This window comes from Bos indicus x Bos taurus, chromosome 13, assembly GCF_003369695.1.
Source record: "Bos indicus x Bos taurus breed Angus x Brahman F1 hybrid chromosome 13, Bos_hybrid_MaternalHap_v2.0, whole genome shotgun sequence".
NCBI classification, from domain to species: Eukaryota; Metazoa; Chordata; class Mammalia; order Artiodactyla; family Bovidae; genus Bos; species Bos indicus x Bos taurus.
The window spans coordinates 61,641,672-61,666,519 of NC_040088.1; the positions used below are offsets into that span (position 1 = coordinate 61,641,672).

Sequence of the window (24,848 nt, forward strand, 5' to 3'; positions counted from 1 at the left end):
TTGGGCATTTTGTTGCCCCAAATAAGAATGACTGGTTGATAGTGACTATTAGTGCATTCATGTGGGTATAAGTGCATTCAGTCAGCCAATAAAATTGTTATTTAAGCACCTATATGTAAAACACAACACTAACTCAAGGCATTTAAAGTATATTTAGGGAAAATAAGGGATTTGCATACAAAAGATTGAATTCACTTAAAGCTAAAAACATACAGACAAGAGATTTGATTACTCAGTATAAAATCAAGTATGTGCTAAAAGTATTTGAAAGTAAATTTTATGAGTTTGGAGGAAAGAGGCATTCCTTTGGATTTGAGTCATCAGAGATGCTTTTATGAGCAGATTGAACATGAAGGCAAAGGACAGAATGAAACTCTCAGTGCAGCCTGGAGGCTACTGGCTGAACTCATTCCAGGTCTTTAGAAAACCTCAGCCTCTGGTTTTGTGTGCTTTGTTTTTTCTCTTCTACTTTATCCCCTCCAACAACTTTAAAAACTTCAACATTCTCTTCCTCAGAATTCCTCCCCGATCACTTTGAAAATATCCACTTCTGTCTCTTCTATATTGCTCATCGTGTCTCATCTCAAAACAGCCATTTCCAAGGCCTGGCCATCTCCCTGCACTGCACTACCTCTAATTCCTTTAGATTAAGTTCTTCCCGCTGTATCTTAAATTCTCATCCTCTACATTTTCCTATTCCAGACTCTAAGCAGTGACACTACTGCAGAAAAAAGTCACATATTCAGGCTAAGCCAGCCCTAAAGGATTAAGGCAGGAGATAGATGGGCCCCAGACTAAGCAGATAGAGTTCATTTCCTATGGACAGAAACGCCATAAAACAGGATAACTGGAGAGGCTGAGCCCTGCCCAGATAAAAGATAAGAGACCACATATTTCTCATTCTCAAAGTCAAGGAGACCTTCTTGATTAGAAAGCTCCTTGGAGGTCAAAAGGGGAGTGATGTCAATCTACCCATAGGCCTCTTTGTTGGAATCCATCTTGCTAAGAGATGTGCACATGGGCGGATCCTAAGATAAATGAAATACAGATTCAGAATCAGGCAAATAGAAATGACTGGCCAAAGGAAACCTGGAAGAAATGCCCCCATAAGTGATCCAAACTGCCACCGGGGCGTGACTCTATTTCTGAGTCACCCTGTGTGTCTCTCCACACTCCTCTTTTCCTCCTAATAAACACTTTACTTATTTCACTATCTTTGTGGGAATTCTTTTCTGCAACAATGAAGGGCCAGGGCCTTGTCACTGATCACTGGTCTAGTGGCTATGATTCACCGCTCTTACTGCTGTGGCCTGACCTCACTCTCTGGCCAGGATCCGAAACCCTGCTTCAAGCTGCTGCAGGCTGAGGCCACCTGAGATCAGAATCACACTCTTTCAATTGTGAACTCAGTGATAAGTTCATTCTTCTCTTGTTAAATCCGTATGATGCACCCAAACTCCATCCAGTTCCAATTCTCTCTCAATCATGTATTTCATCACCATTTTTATTGAGAAGATTAAGCCACTAAGATGCTAACCCTTCCCCTTGTTCTTCACTAAAGACTTCATATCCACTGATCCTTTCTTCTTGTCTGAAATAAAATGATAGTCTCTCTCCATGGCATAGCTAATTGCATTTCCTACTCAATCCTGTGCACCTTAAAAAAAAAAAGTTCATTTTTTTTTTCTTTACCTTATGCCTACACTCAACATCAGAAAAACAAAGAACCGCCTTTACTTGATTTTCTTTGGGGGGGGGGGCCTCATTACTAAATCTCTCTTGAATGTCTGACTGAATCCTCTGCCTTCACATTATACAATTATTTTCGCCCCTTAAATCTGATGTCCCCACCTTCCCTTGAAATTGCATCCTCACAGATGACAATCTCTTTGTCAAGTTAGTACCTTTTATTGCTTCAAATTCTTTGGCGTCTCTAGAGCTGTTTATAATGATGGGTACTCTTCATTTCTGATATTCTCCCTGTTGTTGGTTCTCTAAGATGGCATATATTCTTGCATTTGGGTTTTTCCTTTTGTTTTCTTTTTTTTTTTTAATCAACTGTCTCCTTTGCTGGTTTCTAAATGCTAAATGTTAAGATGTCCTAAGAGAGCCATGAACTCTCTGATCCCTCTTCCCAGTGGCATTCTTTATTCTCTTGGAGTTCAATTCTCACTGTTGTAACTTTCATATTTTCTCACCTGACTGCTTTATCTTAATCCATTCCTTCCCTTCAGTTGCTTTTTTGAAGAGGCCCAACTGTGATTTGACCATCAGCTCAAAACAAACATGCTTAAAATCCACCCCTCTCACTTTCTTTCCTAAGCTAACTTTGTCTTCTGATGTTTCTAATTCTAATAACCAGAAAATTTTATGTCCCTGTTTCTCAGATTTTGTACTTTGGAATTATCTTTGCTTCTTTCTTCTTCATCCCACACTTTCAACGCAAAGAATCAGGACACCCTCTCTACCATTACCATGAATTAGCTCTAGGAGTTTTAGAAATTGCTTAACTTCTTCAAGTTACCTTCTCTGTACAACAATGACTACATTTACGGATCTCACTGAGAACCAAAGAAAATTAACTGAAGGCACTTTCAGATACAAAGTATTAAGCAGGTGAAAATGGCTGAATTCTGTCTTCTGCCTTCACATGGCTCTTGAATTAGCTTCATTCCATTCCTTCTATTAATACCCTACTTCAGCTCCCAGTTCTCATGTCACACATGAACTACAAATACAGCCTTCCAGCTCTCCTGTGTGGGTCCTTTCTCTCTTCTCCAGCTGTCTCCAGCCCATTTTCCTAATGCCTTTTCAATTTCTACTTCTTTATTACATCACTGATTTTGACTGCCTGTAGACTGAAGCCCAGATTTTGTAGTTAGTTCTTCAAAATCTGTCACATGTAATCTCCATCTGCATTAAAGCTACTCCCAGTACTTACCATAGATACCAATATACAGTTGAATAAACCAACCAATCTGAACCTTCCTTGATTTAACATTTTTGTAAAATCATAACAGACCCTACTTGCATGTGAATGCCATCTCCTCCTCCACAGCCTGGCACTCATTTGAGACTCTGCTCAAATACTGTCTCTTTAATGAAACTCCCCCTGATTAAATTAATCTCTGTCTCTCTTTCCTAAGAATTTTTCAGTCCTTGACTGCACTATTTTGCCCAAGAATGCTCAAACCATCGCACAATTGCACTCATCTCACATACTGGCAAGGTAATGCTCAAAATTCTCCAAGCCAGGCTTCAACAGTATGTGAACCGTGAACTTCCTGATGTTCAAGCTGGTTTTAGAAAAGGCAGAGGAACCAGAGATCAAATTGCCAATATCCGTTGGATCACTGAAAAAGCAAGAGAGTTCCAGAAAAACATCTATTTCTGCTTTACTGACTATGCCAAAACCTTTGACTGTGTGGATTACCACAAACTGTGGAAACTTCTTAACGAGATGGAAACACCAGACCACTTGACCTGCCTCTTGAGAAACCTGTATGCAGGTCAGAAAGCTACAGTTAGAACTGGACATGGAACAACAGACTGGTTCCAAATAGGAAAAGGAGTACGTTAAAGCTGTATATTGTCACCCTGCTTATTTAACTTATATGCAGAGTACATCATGAGAAATGCTGGGCTGGAGGAAGCACAAGCTGGAATCAAGATTGCCGGGAAAAATATCAATAATCTCAGATAGGCAGATAACACCACCCTTATGGGAGAAAGTGAAGAAGAACTAAAGAGCCTCTTGATGAAAGTGAAAGAGGAGAGTGAAAAAGTTGGCTTAAAGCTCACAATTATGTAAAGTTTAAAAAATAAAAAAAAATAAATAAAAATAGAAAAAAAATTTTTTTAAAACAAAGAGTTCTAGCATAAAAAAAAAAAAAAAAAAAAAGCTCATCATTCAGAAAATTAAGCTCATGGCATCTGGTCCCATCACTTCAGGCAGATAGATAGGGAAACAGTGGAAACAGTGACAGACTTTATTTTTTGGGGCTCCAAAATCACTGCAGATGGTGATTGCAGCCATGAAATTAAAAGACGCTTGCTCCTTGGAAGAAAAACTATGACCAACCTAGACAGCATATTAAAAAGGAGAGACATTATTTTGCCAACAAAGGTCTATCTAGTCAAAGCTATGGTTTTTCCAGTAGTCATGTATGGATGTGAGAGTTGGACTATAAAGAAAGCTGAGAGCCAAAGAATTGATGCTTTTGAACTGTGGTGTTAGAGAAGACTCTTGAGAGTCCCCTGGACTGCAAGGAGATCTAACCCGTCCATCCTAAAGGAAATCAGTTCTGAATATTCTTTGGAAGGACTGATGTTGAAGCTGAAACTCCAATACTTTGGCCACCTGATATGAAGAACTGACTCATTGGAAAAGACCCTGATACAGGTAAAGATTGAAGGCAGAAGGAGAAGGGGACAACAGGGGATGAGATGGTTGGATGGCATCATCGACTCAGTGGACATGAGTTTGAGCAAACTCGGGGAGTTGGTGATGGACAGAGAGGCCTGGCATGCTGCAGTCCATGGGGTTGCAAAGAATTGGACACGACTGAGTTACTGATCTAAACGGAACTGAATTGACTGCACTATTCAGCATTGAATAAACCTTTAATGTTCCTTGTATTATTATTAAATTCCTATGTGGCTATTTGGTCATTCAAGTTTTTATGTTCTACAATTTCACCTATATAATAAGCTGGCAAATGTGATTATACAGAGGATGACCACATGACATTGTCCAAATTAGGACACTTTGAGAGGGAGTGGGAGAACTATTAACAACTATATCAGACAATAGATATAAACTAGGAGTTACACCTCTGTGATATTAACAGCATCTACCAGATTGCATTTCACAAGTAGGAGCTTCAGTTTGGATTGATTTTCCATGATATAAGTTGTGAAGATTCCAGTCCTCCTTAGTCTTAGCTCATAATACCATATTGATAATGTAGCCGGCAGTATCTCTTAATTTTTGAACCAAACTGCCACGAGTGGTTGTTGTCTACTAAAACAGTAGTAATTTGCTGTTAGGCAATTTACTCTGAGGAAAAGCAATTTGCAGTGAGTGTGGAAACAAGCCAGCTCACGGGCACCTAGTGACTTGGTTAAAAGACGAGATAAAGCTACTTTGGTCATAAATGTTCTAATAAAAGTTGAATGTGAGTTAGTGCTGTTCTGAACAACGACAGGACTGGCTGCAGTCCCCGAGAGGCTGTTCTCATAAAGTAACTTGTATCTGGAGCATCACTGTGGGGTGAGGTCAGTGAGGTCAGTGAAGTCAAAGAAAAGCAGCAAGTTAAACTCTAATTAGCCATGACCTTAGGGATGGTAAATGGTGAACTATCTTCTGTCCTAAAGGGATTGCATGTTTTAATCCACATTTAATCAGGAAACAACCCAACTGACTGGTTTGTGGGCCAGTGGACCCCAGCCATTTTGGCTCCAGAGGCTGGTTTCATGGAAGACAATTTTTCCACAGACTGGGGTGGAGGAGTGGCTTCGGGATGATTCAAGAACATTACATTTCCTGTGTACTTTATTTCTGTTATGATTGCATCAGCTCCACTTCAGATCATCAGGCATTAGATCCTGGAGGTTGGGGACCCCTGCTTATTCCATCAAATCCAGGGGTGAACCCTATTTATAATGACAATTTAGAGTAATGCTTATCAACCAAGCCAGGACAAAAAGAGATCTATAGTATTTGACTGGTATCTCATGACGTGTTTAATTTGTATATGTTTACATAAGATGAAAAGGTTTAGAAAAACTCTAAATGGCAGATGGCAAACTTTTTATCTATTTAAGGTACTACAGAAAAAAAAAAATATATATATATATATATAATATGCTCGTGCTGCTGCTGCTAAGTCGCTTCAGTCGTGTCTGACTCTGTGCGACCCCATAGACGGCAGCCCACCAGGCTCCCCCGTCCCTGGGATTCTCCAGGCAAGAACACTGGAGTGGGTTGCCATTTCCTTCTCCAATGCATGAAAGTGAAAAGTGAAAGTGAAGTCGCTCAGTCATGTCTGACTCTTCTCGACCCCATGGACTGCAGCCTACCAGGGTCCTCCATCGGTGGGATTTTCCAGGCAACAGTACTGGAGTGGGGTGCCATTGCCTTCTCCAATATATATAATATATGTCTTTTTTAAATTTGAGAAACTTGTCCTATTTATTTTGGAATTTTGGATACATACTATCTCTTTTCAAGTCAATTCAGAAATTGAAATAAACAATTATGATCCTATCTATAAAAAAGTGAATCACTGTGTTGTACCATTGAAATTAATACAATGCTGTACATCAGCTTTGTTGTTGTTTAGTCAAGAGGTATCCAACTCTTTTGTGACTCTATGAACTGCAGCCCACCAGTTTCCTCTGTCCATGGGATTCTCCAGGCAAGAATACTGGAATGGGTTGTCATTTCCTTCTCCAGTGGATCTTTCTGATCCACAGATCAAACTCAACTCTGCTACATTGGCAGGCGTATTCTTTACCACTGAGTCACCTGCGAAGCCTGTCCTTCGACTGTACTTCAATTTTAAAAAATAAAAAAGTAATTAAAATCCTAAGAAGGGGAACAATATAGCATTAGGATGGAAGGAAAAAAATGTTAAGCATATCTGCTATTAAAGATCATTGGAAGGGGTATTACAGATGCATTTATAGCTATTTTCATACAATGTTGTAACTGACTAATATCAGTGTTTAATGATTCCTTACTTAGAGCCTCCAGTGATGTTCATTTCTATCCTTTACAAAGACTCATGTAATTTCTACAAAAGCTTAGATGAAAGCGCAAGACATTCATCCTGTGATAAAGAAGTAATGATAACCACTCTAATGATATTATGTGAGCCAGGTTACAGTTCTGGAAGTAACTCCAACATTCACAATGTTTTTAAAATGAAAGAAAGAAATAAAAAAATCAAGATGTCTAAGACAGACCGATTAGAACCTATAAAAATGACTTTTATTGCTAATCAGTGGTATTAAACCCAGGGGTTGAGAACCTGGTTTGTGAATTATTTACATCATTCTAAATCACTTTTTTTCCTGCCTCTTCTCATTTGGATAACTCACTAGTGTTTGCTTAAGAAAGGAGGGTTGAGTATGGGAAACAAATGAACCCCTCCAATATATACAAGAAGGAAGCAATGGGAAAAAGATAAATGAGGTGAAGTGAAAGTTGCTCAGTCATGTCTGACTTTGTGATCCCATGACTGTAGTCTGCCAGGCTCCTCTGTCCATGGAATTCTCCAGGCAAGAATATTGGAGTGGGTAGCCGTTCGCTTCTCCAGGGGATCTTCCCAACCCAGGAATTGAACCAGGGTATCCTTGAACCAGAATTGAACTGGTGGATTCTTTACCAGTTGAGCTACCAGGGAAGCCCAATGGGAAAAAAGATAAATACCTCCAATAAATTTTGGCATTTTTGGCTAAATACCAATTTTTGGCTAAAACTAATGATTATCTTTTTAAAAATAGTGCTTTTAACACAATGCTGATGAAGGCACCTTGGGAGGCAGCAAATGTGCTTTTAATTCCTGGTTGCATTACACAGAGAAGTTAAGGAATTGACCAAAAGTCACAAAGTTAGTAAATTAAAAGCTAGAATTTTTGCAAGGTCTGTCCGCTTTGCACTGATCTCTTTCTACTTACTGCACTTAGCTGGTTCCTGCTTCCATTACTGTCAAACACTAAGGTCTCAGGCAAATCACTTCCCATCTCTTATTATTCACATTCTCATCTATAAAGTGATAAAATGGACAAACACTGGTTCTCTACTTACTATGAGCCTATAACCTCCAATTAGCCTTATAGCTGTTACATATGTGCCAATGATTTTTTTAAAAGGGCAATATTTTTATTTATTTTTAAAAATTAAAAAAAAATATTTTGTCTGCATCAGATCTTAGTTATGGCAAGTGGGATCTAGTTCCCTGATCAGAGGTCAAACCTGGGCCCCTTGCATTGGGAGCTCAGAGTCTTAGCCACTGGCCAACAGGGAAGTCCTGAAAGGGCAATATTTTAAATCAACATTAATTTTATGCATTTAAAACTTACAGTGAAAGATTCAACTAAAATATTCCGATAAGATTTGCATTAAAAATGTCCAAATGCATCAAGTCTTATAACACCAATGTTGCAATTTCAAGAGTTACTTATAGTTCCAAGCACACAAAAGTTTATTCAGGGAAATGAAGTTTTAATTTCTCTTCAGGTGAGACATGTAATGCAAGAGTTGGGACCACTGCATTTGATTTTTCCTTAAATTTCCTGTTGTCTCTAACTTTCTATCATTTTATGATTCTGTTATTGACATTCCACTTGGATTATTTTAGATGAGACTACTTATGAATCCACCTGTCAGTGCAGGAGACAGGAGATGTAGCTTTGATCCCTGGACCAGGAAGCTCCCCTAGTAAGAAATGGAACTTGAAGTGGTCCATTTTCAGGATGAGGTAGCTGGCCTTGTGTGGAAAATTATCAACCAATGGTTTTCCACTCAGAGTCAGCCATTTTTTCTTGGAAAATTATTGGCAAGTTAGTGTTGTCTAACAGCTTATACCTGGAGGGTCCCTAAGCTAACAGGATGTTTGGGAAGGGATAAACTAAAGTCCTTGTTGAGAAATGTGGACTTCGTATGGGAAGGGAGTAGAAAGAATACCCTATGAGACCTAGACGATGACATCTGGGAAGATTTTAACCCCATAGTACGTAGCCAGTGAGGAACTGGGGAGGGATCTGTGTGGTAGGGAATAAAAGAGCTTGCTGTAACTTCAGGGGTGTACTTGTCCATGAGATACCTCATCCTGCAAGACCATCATTCAAAGTATCACTTCTGCTGTGCTTTGGGCCTCGGATTCCATTCCTTGGTTTGAAGCTGGTGAGCATATTTCTCACACCTGGAGAAGGAAATGGCAACCCACTCCAGTATTCTTGTCTGGGAAATTCCATGGACAGAGGAGTCTGGCAGACTACAGACCATGGGGTCTCAAAGAGTTGTACACGACTGAGCACATATGCACGCATTTATTCAGCAAGTATTTACTAAGCATTGTGCTTGTCCTGGGGATAAAAACAATGAATGAGACAGATGTTCTGTCCCCTGGGGCTACCATATATTTATTAAAGTTCACTAAGAAGCAAAATAAAATAATACAGTGAGGGAAGTCATTCTGATTTTGTTTTAAAGACAGTCCCCTGAAAGATCTGATCAGTTAATTCCACCTATTAACCAGAGTTAACAGAAAATAATTTCAAATCTCATAACCTCTGGTTATTCTTCCACTGAAATACCATAAATCATTTCATTTAAAAAATAGATATATACTGTTTCCCAATTACACTAAATATATTCTCCTAAATAGCTTTTACAGTTGGTAAATAAAAATTTAAATCCAAAACCATGATAATTACTTAGTTTTTAAAAAATATATTCTACTTTTCCTCTTCTGTACTCCTGAAATTTTTATATCTTCTTGTATTTTGATGTTGTTATTTAGTTGTGTTCAACTCTTTGCCACCCCATGAACTGCAGCACACCAGGCTTCCCTGTCCTTCACTATCTCCTGGAGTGTGCTCAAACTCATGTGCATTGAGTTGATGATGCCATCCAATCATCTCATTCTCTGTTGCCCCCTTCTCCTCCTGTCCTCAGTCTTTCCCAGCATCAGGGTCTCTTCTAATGAGTTGGCTCTTCACATCAGGTAGCCAAAGTATTGGAGCTTCAGCTTCAGCTTCATTCCTTTCAATGAATATTCAGGACTGATTTCCTTTAGGATTGACTGGTTTGATCTCCTTCCTGTACAAGGGACTCTCAACAAGTCTTCTCCAGCACCACAATTCAAAAGCATCATTTCTTGGGCACTCAACCTTCTTTATGGTCCAACTCTCACATCTGTACATGACGACTGGAAAAACCATAGCTTTGTCTATGACTTTCTGTTATTATAGCTTTCTCCCCAATAATTTCATTTCTTTTACATTTGGATTTGTTGCTATCAATATATTTATCAGTTTGGTTTTCTTTTGACTTTGCTCAACATGTTCAGTGGTTTTTAGTTCATATGGCCTATTTTTTATATATCTCTCTTTCTAAACAAATTCTAATCCAATTATGTTGTTTGTTAAGACATACCCATTAAGACATACCCAGTCCAATATTTCTCCTAATATTTCATTATCCTAATGAATTTATTGGGCTTCCCTGGTAGGTCAGTGGTAACGAATTGAACATGATTTAGTGGCTAAACAACAACAGGAATGAATTTATTATGTGTCTTTCCATCCAAAGCATTGTTGTTTTTGTTCAGTCGCTCAGTTGTGTCCAACTCTTTGCGACCCCCATGGACTGCAGCATGCCAGGCTTCCCTGTCCTTCGCCATCTCCTGGAGCTTGCTCAAACTCATGTTCATTGAGTCAGTGATGCCATCCAACCATCTCGTCCTCTGTCATCCTCTTTTCCTTCTGCCTTCAATCTTTCTCAGCATCAGGGTCTTTTCCAATGAGTCTGCTCTTCACAGCAGGGAGCCAAAATATCGAAACTTCAGCTTCAGCAACAGTTCTTTCAATGAATATTCAGGGTTGATTTCCTTTAGGATGGACTGGTTTGATCTCCTTATAGTCCAAGGGACTCTCAAGAGTCTTCTCCAACACCACAGTTCAAAAGCATAATTCATGATAAATTATTTAGTTTAGTTGTTTTATAATGCTGTCCTAAAAATCACACTATTTTGAATTGGTGGAAAAATAATCTATAGTTTAATTTATTATGATTTCAACCCAATTATCATTGCTAAATTAAAGTTTATAGTCTCTGTCTCTATAAATAGACTTAAGTATTTATTTTAACCAAAGTCAGACACTAAAGTCAAAAAGAAGAAATTATTTAACAAAAGTCAGATACTAAAGTCAAAAAGAAGAAATTATTCAACCGTTGGTATTATAAGTAGAGCAACCTTCTTTTAAAGAGCTAACAGAAAGAAAGACTTGGAATACTTAAAACATATATCGTGTTCTTAAAGCAACATAATTCAGGTTTAAAGACACCCAAGTAGACTGTAGTTCTGTGGGTTTTTATTTATTTATTCACTTGATTCTTTCATCTTTTAAGGATCTCCCTGTGGAATTTCATACACAAGTGTAAATTATATGTGTGTGTGCGCTTGGTCCTTCAGTTGTGTCCGACTCTTTGTGACCCCAGAGCCCGTCAAGTTCCTCTGTCCATGGAATTTTCTCCATTTCCTCCTCCAGGTGATCTTCCCAACCCAGGGATCAAACTCACACCTCTTGCTTCTCCTGCACTGGCAGACAGATTCTTTACCAATGTACAACCCGAGAAGCCCCATAAAAAATATATATACATATAAATATGTATGATAAAAATATAATATGAATATATATAAAATTTATTTCATGGCTTTATGCACCATTAAAAATAATGAGTTATGGTATGGTAATTAAGGGGCTTCCCTGGTGGCTCAGATGATAAAGAATCTGCCTGCAATGTGGGAGACCTGGGTTTGATCCCTGGGTTGGGAAGATGCCCTGGAAGAGGGCATGGCAACCCACTCCAGTATTCTTGCCTGGAGAATCCCCATGGCTAGAGGAGCCTGGTGGGCTACAGTCCCTGGGGTCACAAAGAGTTTGACATGACTGAGTGACTAAGCACAGCACATGGTAATTAAGAAGCAATTAGAGCAGAGAATTCAGTGAGATATTAAATATTTTATTCACTATTTTTAATAATTCTTCCTGATGAAGAAAATATTTTATTAATTTAAAAACACTATAGTCTTGCCTGGAGAATTTCATGGACAGGGAATCCTGGTGAGCTACAGTCCATAGTGTTGCAAGGAGTTTGACATGACTGATGCAACTTAGCATACACATATACACACACACACACACATATACATGTTATCCAGAAAAGTAAATGAAAGATTATAAAGAGATCTTATTTTGGTAACTGCATAAATAAAAGAATCACCATAAACTTAAACTGATGTCTCAGAAACATTCAGTGATGGACATGAATAAAATTCCAGCATTTTAGACAGATACACAAAAAGTGTCTTTTTAAAAAATGCAAATGATTTTCACCTTTTTTCACATGGCTATATTTCTGGAAAGTTGCCATCTAATAAAACAACTTCTTTAAGGAGAGTGTCAAACCATTTAAGCTGGATTTTGCCTCATCTTTTCTTCACAGTAGTTCATCAAAAGTGAATGCCCCCTTTTGCCTCCTCTAAGAAATAAAAATAAATATTTTCTTTCAAGAACCTACTTTTTCCTGGAGTTTACTAAAGAATGCCTTAAGGGCAACACTCAGTTATGAAAAAAAAAGAAATGTGACTTCAAGATAAAAAAAGATCCATGGGTCTATGAAATGAATTCTCTATTTACTACACAGGTTAGTCAATGAATCATGTCTTCTTGTCTTCCAAGTGCTATTCACTAGGCAGCTGTAAAGCAAGATGCCAAACTTTTAGTAAACACTTTTTTTCTCCCCAGCAGCAGCCTCTTGAATCCTTGCCTAGCTCCTTTCCTCTGGTTTCTTTCCTGGCAGCACTCCTGATTGCCAGGAAAAGTTAAGGGCCACAGCTGCCTGTCTTTCTTTCATCTCACTCTCCATGGGTCCTTGTTATTCACAAATATTTCTTGGGGTGAGGAATTCCTTGAATGACAAACTGCTCAGGAGCCTGTGGTTATGTGGGTGCTATAGCAGCACAGCCCACAGGCCAGATTAGTCCCGAGTTCAAGTCTTGGCTCTGAAACTGGCTGTCACATGCCCCAAGTGAACTGTTTCACCATGCTGTGTTTCTGTCTCTGCACTGGAGTTGCCTCCAAAAATGGTGGAGGGGAGAAAGGACACTGGCCACTTAGCTTTCAGGAACAGTGTGCATGTGCGTGCTCAGTAGTGTCTGACTCCTTGTGACCCCAGGGACTGCAGCCTGCCATGCTCCTCTATCCATGGAACTTTCCAGGCAAGAATACTGGAGTAGGTTAAAGTATTTAGGAATAGAGGGGCATTTTCAATAGTGATATATGATAGTATTTAACAGTGGGCAAACATTTATGTCTATAACCCATATTCATTCTGTATTATAAAACCACAGAATCTATGCCTAGAAATGTTCAGCAAACATTAAATTTCATGTAGAACCCAAGGCATTTTAATTCTTCCAAAGAAATAGCAGCTTCATGAAAATCTATTAAAAATTAAGGAACATGTGCTTATTTGAATATTTGTTCTTTGCTATTTTATTTCAATATAATGAACCCGATTTCCAAAAAGGACTTTTAAGCATGTTATTCATTCATGTATAATGAGATAGGTTTTAGTCAAACTCAAGTATCTGTTTGAAAATTACTGAGAGAAGCCAGATAGGTCAATGCAAATGAAAGCCATCTAGAAAAAATCAAAAGAAAATGCTCAGTTTAAGACCTGAAGAGGATGACAGAGAAATATAGAAGATAAGTTTATGAAAAATAGACTATTCTGCCAAATGAGTAAAGAGTGACTGTCTCAGGAGAATGGAACTCTTAGCCCCGATCCTCTAAGACACGAGGTGTAAATAGTCAGCTCAATTATTATTTAATTACACAATATATGAAGTCATGATTTGGTTTACCATCAAGACTTCCTCATTCTCAACTACTTTTCTCTTGATTTTAATCACTTGAGTCACATTCACTGAGCATTCCATGTAACAATGAATTTTTAGAATTTAATCCTTGTTTCATCCCATTTTCTTTCTATAAGAAAAAGTTTAAAAGCTAAAGTCCAGGTAACATATGAGGAAGAGTGTTTGCATCCACATAATACAAAGATAATAGCTACTGTCATTATTATCTTCACTAAAACAAGACAATAGTAAGGACAGCTACAGAAAGCGGGGTACACCTTTGGGCAATGATTCTGGCAGTATTTGTTAAGTGCCTTTAAGATGTTTCTTTCTTTCATGAGATCACACTTCGGGGCATCTGTTCTAGGAACATAATGTATGTCCTTAGATACACATCTTCCTGGGCTTCTCTACTGGTGCTAATGGTAAAGAGCCTGCCTGTCAAGGCAGGAGACATAAGACACATGGGTTTGAACCCTAAATTGGGAAGATCCCCTGGAGGAGGGCATGTCAACCCATTTCAGTAGTCTAACTTGGAGAATCCCATGGACAGAGGAGCCTGGTGGGCTACAGTCCATAGGGTTGCAAAGAGTCAGACATGACTAAGCAACTTAGCACGCATGCACACATCTTCCTACATGGCTACATATAGCATGTGAAGCAAGCCCCTTTCCACAGAGAGACAGCATAGCCTAGAGGTTAAGGGCATGATTCTGGAGAGCCTGGGCTGAAACTCTGACTCCACCATGGACTAAATACATGATACTGAGCAAGCTGCTTAAATTCTGTGCCTTATGGTCCTCATCTATGACATGGAGACCATTTTAGTGCCTCACAGTTCTCTGTGAGGACTAAATGAGATAATAAATACAAGTCATTTTCACCAGTGAATTTAGTAAATGTTCACTGTTATCATTATCATGTTCATGTTCATTATCATGTTCATGGGGCCAGTTATAAGAGCAAACAATGGTAAGAACCCCAAATGCACCAGAATACAAGATGGGTGCATAAACTGTGGCCTATCCACTTAAGGGCCAAGTTATTAAATTGTCATATGGAGTGAAGTAAGTCAGGGAAACATAAATATCATATAACATCCTTTATATGTGGAATCTACAAAGAAATGATACAAATGATCTGACTTAAAAAACAGAAAGAGACTCACAGACTTAGAAAACAAACTCATGGCTGCCAGTGGGGAAGGGATAGTTAAGGACTTTGGGAAGGTTATGTACACACTGCTATATTTAAAATGGATACCCAACAGAAAGCTATTGTATCAATGTTATATGCCAGCCTGGATGGGAAGAGGGTTTGACGGAGAATGGATACATGTGCATGTATGGCTGAGTCCCTTCACTGTTCATCTGAAACTATCACAAAATTGTTACTTGTTTATATCCCAATATACACTGTTTCTGGTATTAAAAAAATAAATAAAAATAAAATTAAAAAAAATTCATCACAGCATACACTTTTTTTTAGCATGGAAACTAATTTCTATAAGTGTTTAATGCAGTCTGGATTTCGTGGTGAAATACACAAGAAACATACTGGGTCACATTTTAACATCATGGACATTGGGATGTGTCTTAAAGTCAAGGGCATATCCCAGTTTAATGAGAAGTGTGTGATGCAGTTCACATTTGATTCAATCTGTGGTAGGAAGAATAAGGGCCTCCCAATGATGTCCATGTCCTAACTGCAAAAACCGGTCAACCACCAGATAGGCGAAACAGACTTTGTAGATGTGATTAAACTAAGGCCCGTGACCTGGGGAGGTTATCTGGGATCACAAGGGGCCTGACGAGAAGATGGTAGGGGTTGGAGTTAGTATAGAAGATGTGATGACAGAAGCAGAGATGGAATGATGAGAAGAAGGGGCCAGGAGCCAAGAAATGCATGCAGCCTCTAACAATTGCAAGTGGTAAGGAAATTATTCTTCCTAAAGCCTCTAGAAGGAGTCAGTTCCGCCAACACTTTGACTTTAGCCTAATGAGACTGAGTTTGGATTTCTGACCTTCAGAACTGTAAGAGACTGTGTGTTGTTTTAAGCTATCAGGTTCATGGTAATTTGTTACAGCAGCAATAGAAAACTAATGCACAGTTGAATTGGTTGAAATAAGGTTCTTTTTACTTCAAGGCATCGTAAATAATGTTAGGCCCTTGGTGTTTCTGAACATCTCTTCACAGCATATGGGACAATCAACTTAAAGCTGTTGAATGAATGTTGAATGGAATAGCATACAGCCATCAGAATGATGTTTCAAAAATAAAAAGTATAAATTTGCATGTCAGTTAAATCACAATTATACTAAGTAGGCAGACACCAAGTTATGCATGTAAAAATTACAGAAAAACACAGTTATAGTGATTAGTTCTGTACATTAGGACTCTAAATGACTTTACTTTTTGCTTTTATGTTTCCACAGATTTTTTTTTTTAATAATGAAGAGGTACAACTTTCTTAATGGAAAAAAGCACATGAAATTCGCCTAAAAAGCAGACAGTAGTATAATATAGAAGATGAAAAGCAATTTAGACAATATTGATAAACACAATTTCTTCATGCACCAATAGCTCTAATTTAGTTAGTAATTCAAATCTTTGAATTCATAGGTCTGGCATGTCAGTAAAACTGGGCAGTCATCATGCATTTCTGTTGTGATTTTGCAGACATGGATCAGCTTTAATAATAGTACAATTATGATGATTATCTTAAAAAATCATCTGCTGACCAGCCACTGTGAGATGCATGAGGACGGCAGGGTGTCAAAGAGCCAGTGATGGAGGCAGAATTATTGGCAAATGACTCAATGGCAAGAAAAAAGGCAAAGAGAAGAGAAGCTGGGAACCTGAGGAATAGGTGTGGAAAGACGAGGATTCTTCCTAGAACTGCGGCTCTTTGACCTTGGGGAAGGCGATCCACCACTCGACCTGTCTCTTTCTTTGTGTTATGAGAGTATAGGACACAGGGCATTAAAAGGCTTAAACACGTGAGGGTTACAGCAGCAGCTTGGTGTCTGGTCAGTCACTGAAGATTTACAGCTTGTCACCTGTCAGCCCTTGGAGCAATGCAGTCATAACCTTGGGAAATGACCTTTCTTCCATCAGAATTAAGATGGAAGCACATCAACAAGACTTAATATGAATTTTCCAACCAAACACAATGTCTCATCATTATACAATTATTACGACTTTGGCTTCCCTAGTGGCTCAGACGGTTAAGAATCTGCTTGCAATAAGGGAGACCTGGGTTTGATCCCTGGGTCAGGAAGATCCCCTGGAGAAGGCAATGGCTTTCCCACTCCAGTAAGTCATTAAATTATCACTTTAAGTGAGAATGCCAGTTTTGGAAGACATTGTGTGTGAAAATTTAGTGGAAGTTTGAAATATCCTAGGATATTTATCTTTTTTCTAGAAAGTACTTATAGAATACCCTTATTTGAAAGAGATTTCAGTTACTTAATTGAAATCTCGAGGAAGTTAGAAGTCTTCAGGGTGGAATAAATCACCTATATATTTAATGCAAAACAGAAAGGTAAATACCAGAGAAATATATAGATGTATTACTATGGATAGAATTTCAGAGGAAAGAGAGAATATGTGCGGCTGTCCTGGCAGAGCGATGGTAAGGAAAGCTTACAGGGCACATGGTGTCGAAGGCTACTGGGATCCAGAATTCAAAGACTGAAGTGTAAGAGGGGACTTTCTCGGTGGAAGGAACAGAAGGAGCAACGTCTTGGTGGCACAGAGAATTTGGGGTGCGTGTGGAGAAGAACATGAAGTGAATTGGATGGTACTGAACTCCATGTTGAAGGCAGCTCAGATGGTAAAGAATCTGCCTGTGATGCAGGAGACCCAGGTTCAATCCCTGGGTCTGGAAGATCCCCTAGAGAACAGAATGGCAGCCCACTCCAGTATTCTTGCCTGGAGAGTTCTATGTACAGAGGAGCCTGGTGGGTTACAGTCCATGGGTGGCAAAGAGTCAGACACAACTGAGCAACTAACATGAATTCCAAGTTGAGGAGCTATGGGATTAAAAACCGAACTGACAGGCAAGATAGAAACAGCCAAGGTCTTGAAGGAGGTCTGAGAAGACTGCACTTCACTCCACAGACAGCTGAGAGCCATAGGGGACTTCTGAACAATTCTTTAATTGATCTGCATTCACTTTCCACTGGTACAGAGGCCAAAGGTAAATCTGTAGTTTAAAGGTCATCACAATTTCTCACTTAACACGTGAATAAAATTCTAAGTGACTATCTGTATATCACCTGGTGAGCTGGAGAAGATTTAAACTTTTCAAGTTGGAAGCTCTGAGGGAGGTTTCCTTCACTGCTCTAGTATTTATGTTGTGTTGAAGAGCATTGGCTCCATGATGTTGGGATGAAAGCCATGCACACAGAGGGACCAGGAAGCCAGTTGTCTGAGAGATAGAAGGTGACTTGGTCACATGGACCTTATCCTGTGGCCCCCAGGCTTCCCAGTCTCAGGCCTCCTGGATACCAGGGCTTGGCTCTGGCCCTTTGTACACCAACGCTGTTCCTCCTACCTATTGCTCTTGGGCACTGGTATGTTGTACATGCAAACACAACACTTATTTGGCTTGGTGCTCTCACTGTGTTTGAATGAGTGTGTGTGCATGCATGTGCATTTATATATATTGATAAATGTATAAAAACACACACGTTCACACAAAATGGCAATGGCACATACCATTATCTTATTGTTATAACTGTTATTTTGTAGGGAAATCTATATTTTTGCTAAATGTTTTGTAAGCATTTTAAGAGCAGGCCCATCATACTGTACTATGAACCCAGCTAATACTCAGTATTTATCGATTAGTTGATTTAAGCTAAGTCCCTCAGCCTGTGGCACATGGTACATTCCTTTTAGGATCAGAAGAACAGTTGGTTCACATACTTGCTGTAATGAGACAAAAAATATGGTTTCTATTTTCTTTTAGGTCTGGAAAAGGCAAGATGGCTTATTTCTTTAAAAGCTCCTGAGATAAGGTAACTGAACTCAGCACATGAAAGCCATCCATCAATACACGCGTGCGTGCCTATGTGAAACCAGCCAGCTCCCAAGTGCAAAGTGGAGAAAATGTGCTAAATATTAAATGCAGGTGGTGTTAGCAAATGGCTACAGTTCATCAGTTGGCAAGGTTTTCACGTACTCTACTTGACACTTACCTCGATAAAGAAGATGCTGGCTGCTGATGTCGGGTGGTGATACATATAGACTGTCACAAGGATGGCCGCGGCTATAATGAGGACCAGGATGAGAATCCCGACGATGAGACCGGCATGAAGGGCTCCTCCTTTCTTCTCGGCTGCACTGTCATCTGTAGAGGCTGGAAGAACAGCACCGCTGTCAGACATTCATGGGTGCACTCATAGATCTGCATTTTCACTCAGGGGGATATTCATATTCTTAATAAAGTACCAGTGAATTTTTTTTTTTTTTTTTTTTTACTTTCTGAACGACTTTTCTTTTCCGCAACACCAATTTTAGAAGTTAGGTGCTTGGCAAATGAAAAACCCATACTCTTAATGATTAAAAGCACATTTATAACTGTGTTTTAATTTATGGTTCAATAGTCTTTATTCTGTTAAATAAGGCAAAATTAATAGCCTTTATTCTAAAAGTACTGGGGAAAATCTAAAACTCTAATTAACTGTATAATAAATTTAACTTTGATCTTTCTCATTAAACCACTGGCACTGTTACCTATGGAAAAATTGATTACTTTTTGAAATCTCCTCTCTCATTTTCTTTTGGAAAATGTGAACTGAAGAGTACCAAACATCTTTTGGTGGGCTACACAGGCATTTTGAGAAAGTCTGTGCATGAGTTCAAAGGATTATTTTCAAACTCTGTTTTAAACTGAAATGCTCTATAAAAGTGTAACAGATGGATGCTAAATGACCCGCAAATAGTTTATCACTATCTAAAGGGAACACACAGCATATGAAAATATTCTACTATGCCACAGACTAATATCATTTTCTGTAATTTTTACTAAGATGCTCTCCATTGTAATATCCATTTCAGAGAGTAAGGAAAAAGGAGAAATTAAATTTTGAAAGCAATAATTAGCCAAGCCAAGCCAAGCAACCAAATAAAGCCAATCTCTAAAGTCTTCTCTTGTTCTAAGATTCTATAATATTTGATGTCTACTCAGGCATTTAGAGGAGATATTCTTAAATTATGTGCACCAGGAAATTGTACCTTATTACATAATATGATGGGTATTTTTGAATCATTAGACAATTCTTTAAGACTCATAGAAGTTCTAGAACAGTGATTCCTAATCCTTTCATTAGCAATTTACATCTTTGTTATTTCCAACTTTTGCATCTATGTTTTAAACATTTTTTGGTCTATTAAACCTCAATTAATAAGAACTGATTTATTTCTTTTATCATAATTTTATTAGTAGAAAAAAACCAGACATGACTATCTATCAGAATGTGTGGTAAATACAAGACAACAAAATTCCAAATAGAGAAAAGAAATATGAACTCCCAATTCTTCCCATCCATGCTTTCAAGTTTTGTTGCTATTATTTGTTTATTCTTTGCATGAGACCCATAGTTCGTATTCAGTAATTCTTCTCCATGTCTAATGGGCTTCTCTGTTGGCTCAGATGGTAAAGAATCTACCTGCCATGTGGGAGACCTGGGTTCGATCCCTGGGTTGGGAAGATCCCCAGGAGGGCATGGCAACCCACCCCAGTATTCTTGCCTGGAGAATCCCCATGGAGAGAGGAGACTGGCGGGCCACAGTCCACAGGGTCGCAAACAGTGGGACATGACTGAGCGACTAAGCACTGCACAGCACTTCATAGCTAATAAAGCTTAAATTCCTAAAGCTTTCCCTTAACATAACAGAAGTTCATTAGTCACGAATGTATAATTTAGAGTAATCCATTATGTAAAAGTTCATTTTCAGAGGATTCTGGGAAGATGGTAGAGGAAGAAGTATCAGGAATATGTCTTCTCACATTGACAATAATTCAAATGGCAGAATCTGACAACTCTGGACTCTTATTGAAGGCTTGTAACTTCCAGGAAGAAGGCTCACACTGCACATTGTAGTTAATTCAAGCCAATTTCACCACTTAGGACTGTGGTAGCTACCCATCCTTGGCTGCTCAGCCATGGGGCGGGCAGCTACACACTTGCTCCTAATGTAGCCTGCTTAGTCTTTGGTTAGGCCCTCTCTCCATGTCAGTAACAGTAACTATGCCATAGGGTTGCTGTGAAAATCAAACATTTCACACATATTACATACATAAGAAAGCACCTAGCATACAATAAGTACTTAAATAATGTAGTTATTACATTATTATATTTTATATGAGGCAGATTGAGGCAAATTACACTGTCAGATTCAGGACACTGCATAAATTATGTTTTGCCCTTAATATTTGTTACTTTTAAGAGTCTGGCTTCATTCTTAAGTACTTGTATTACTGCATTTTGTACACTTGGCTTTTTTTTAATTTTTAAAAGAGGGCGACAGATTCCTTTCATGGAAAAGTAGGATTAATTTAAAATGTTGCACACCGAGGAAACCAGAATTGAAAGAGACACGTGTACCCCAATGTTCATCGCAGCACTGTTTTAATAGCCAGCACATGGAAGCAACCTAGATGTCTATCAGCAGAAGAATGGATAAGAAAGCTGTGGTACATATACACAATGGAGTATTACTCAGCCATTAAAAAGAATACATTTGAATCAGTTCTAATGAGGTGGATGAAACTGGAGACTATTATACAGGTGAAGTAAGCCAGAAAGAAAAACACCAATACAGTATACTAATGCATATATATGGAATTTAGAAATATGGTAACGATAACCCTGTATGTGAGACAGCAAAAGAGACACAGATGTATAGAACAGTCTTTTGGACTCTGTGGGAGAGGGAGAGGGGGGATGATTTGGGAGAATGGCATTGAAACAGGTATAATATCATATAAGAAACGAATCACCAGTCCAGGTTTGATGCAGGATATAGGATGCTTGGGGCTGGTGCACTGGGATGACCCAGGGGGTTGGTATGGGGAGGGAGGAGGGTTCAGGATGGGGAGCACGTGTACACCCATGGCAGATTCATGTTGATATATGGCAAAACCAATACAATATTATAAAGTAATTAGCCTCCAATTAAAATAAATAAAATTAAATTAAAAAAAATAAAATGTTGCTTTGGAGAATATGTGGCAAAAATATCTGCTAGAGTCACGAAAGGAAGTCTTGAATGTTTATTCAAATCTCATGCATAATTCCATCCAACTACCCCTCCTTCCATCCATTCATCCATCCATCTATCCATTTATCCATCCATCCTTCCATCCACCCATCCATCCCTCTTTATATCCATCCATCTCTTCTTCCATTCATGCATCCATGCATGCATGCATGCATTCATCCATCTTGCTCTCTTTTCATTCATGTATCCATCTATCCAAATAGCATCTGGTTCTATTTCTGGGATTAGTAATCTTTCAGAAGCATGATAAAGTCTAGTTTAATTTTGTGTGTGTGTGTATGTGAAGATGGGGAAGGGAAGGAAAAGACACCTGTGACTTGACCTTGGACTGTGATTTCTCAAATGGGCCAGAGACCCAGAGCCTGTTGAGAAGGCAGCAGGCAAGGGACAGTTATCTTAGGAAGGAAGAGGAGAGCTAGGGACATGTTTCACTCAAGAACTCAGCAGTTCTTGTCAATAAAACTATCTATGACTTGCAGGCCATATGTTGCCAATCTTTAGAATAAAAAATCATAATCATAACTGCATTTATTCCTTGAAATCCACTCACTCCTTTTATTTAGGCATAAATGCTTACACTCACAATGATTATTAATCTATATTTCTAATAATGGCTACTTATAATATCCTCCTTTACAAATTCTTCTTTGCAGTTCTGGTATGGATGTTAAGACACCATTTCATATCTAGTGAAACCTGTACAGAATGTAGTTTGTTACAAGCCAAGAAGCATTTTAAAACATCTTTGGATGATGATGATTTTAACAAAATAAACTATCTTCATGGATTTTCACAATATTACTAACCAGTAGACAGAAGAACCCATGAATGTGCACATGACTTTAAGACGTGTCATAATTAGAACAAATCATTTAAGGAGAAATGTAGCAAATTTCAAAATATTACAGAGGTATCTTGGTGTCCCAAGCCCATGCTATTTCTAAATACTTCAGAAATAATCAAAATGAAGTGGCAAAAATTGTACTCATATTTCTGGAGAACTTACTCTTCTGCTCTCACTATTTAGCCAAGCTTTCTGCATCTCTATTCTAGCTGCTTTTTTTATTAACAGGTATTATGATGGCACATTAAGGAACATTGAATCTGGAGATAAAGTGAATACATCATTGATGTGCTTTGATTTCAAATTATTTCACTATTTGGTTTTCAGTTTGATACCACTTTTCAATTAAAGGGACTAGGGTTTACACACTTATGGGAAACTGCAAATAACACAGAGAACCCTCTGTGATAAAAATCATGATCACCTCAAACACAAGTTGAAATTTAAAAGGTTTAAGGAAGTGCTAGTAATTTCCATAATTGAAATTTAGTTCATTCACCTCGAGGGCAGACTGCTCAAATAAGTTGATTTCATTCCTCAGAAAAGACAATGAACAGAGATGTCATCTCTGACAATATTCATTCCTGAGGTACAGCTGATTATTCTTGGCAATCGGTAGAAAGAAGTAGGTCGAAGAAGACTCTGAACCTGTTTCAGGTACAAACTTCTAAAGTTCGTCAGAGTCTATATGAGTTGGGGGAATATTCAAAGAGGTCAGGAGGAATCTAGCCTGAAAACCAAGTTCTTATTCTAGTCTTAGAAATGTCTTATGCTCTTTCATTTACGCCCCAAAGTGAACAAAAGTTGAAGAATTACTCTCTCTCACACACACAGTATCACACAGAGGACAGCTCGAGTCTTTCATTGTTTACCTTTACCCTGTATATTTAAATACGATGAGTTAATGATAAGAGACAATAAGACCCCCCGAAGGGAGCCTCAGAGCCAAAAACAAAAGAGGAAATACATAAATATATTTGAAAAGGCTACCAAATCAAAGCCTTTTTTCTGCTCTCTTGTAGACATACTTTAAAACATAAATGAAGCACAGAAAATCAATAGTATCAAAGATAATACACTCCCATCTAATCCACAGAGTGACCTATCAGTTCTTATGAGTTTCTAACTTTTAGTACTTTATAAAACACAGATCAATATTTAGACACAGAGAGGACTTTGAGAACTGTCAAATCAATCAAGGCATTATACTATCTTTTGGTAAGTTTTATAGCTACCATGATAGCAAAGATGACAGATTTTTAAAAGGCATTAAGCACATTCTGAAAATATCCAGGACCTCATGTAAATGTGTTTAATTTTCTGCACTCCAAGAAAAGTTCATAAAGTATTGATAAAAGATCAGATGAAAAAAAGTAGAAGAAAGACGATAGGAGGAAAGAAGGGAAAAAAAATTGACCTTTTGTTTCTTCAAGGTGTAGCATTTAATTTTAGACCACTATGTCTCCTAGGTCTTTCTACGTCTGTTATTTTTTTTTCAGTATTTATATGTATGTAGTATTATTAATGATATTTAGAAGTACAATTCTTGAATACATTAGAAGTTTTAATACACTGCTGAAATGATCATACCCACTTTTAAATCTTGTCAGTAACTAAAGTCCAGCAATAAAGTAAAACTAAAGTAGAAACATTCCTTGTCTGAAATTTTATTCACTTTAAAGAGTTAGTTCTAAATCTAACTATTCTCTTGGCTTTTAAAAAAACCTATAAATTCCACAACATATAATGTCTTTTGGGGGACCAAGAGGCTTTGGGAAAAGTCTTGCATGAATTTGTTCAAAAATCCATAAATCTTATACAGATGATGTCAAGTGTTCTTTTTTAACACTTCAGAATGAAATTGAACTACAAAATGCTTAAAATGTTAGTGTTGCATTTTTGGATTGAAAACACACGAGTTTCTCTGTGGAATATTATTGAACCCATTTATGAGCTACCAAATATAACAGCAGAAAATCAAGTAAAAGTAAAAATTTTCACTAAACTGACTTTTCCTTTGGAAGTTTCCCTTGCAACTGATCTCATTTCGTAGCTCA

The 24,848-nt window shown here is 38.2% G+C and overlaps 1 protein-coding gene across 2 annotated transcripts in view; it reads right to left on the bottom strand.

The window, feature by feature from the left end:
* Nucleotides 1-24,848, bottom strand: part of PLXDC2 (plexin domain containing 2) — a 418,172-nt gene that overhangs the window by 11,190 nt on the left and 382,134 nt on the right. For both annotated transcript variants that reach the window (XM_027560001.1, XM_027560002.1), the window contains exon 13: nt 18,860-19,020. In XM_027560001.1, coding sequence (XP_027415802.1) covers nt 18,860-19,020 — 161 coding nt within the window. The remainder of the gene's footprint in view (nt 1-18,859; nt 19,021-24,848) is intronic.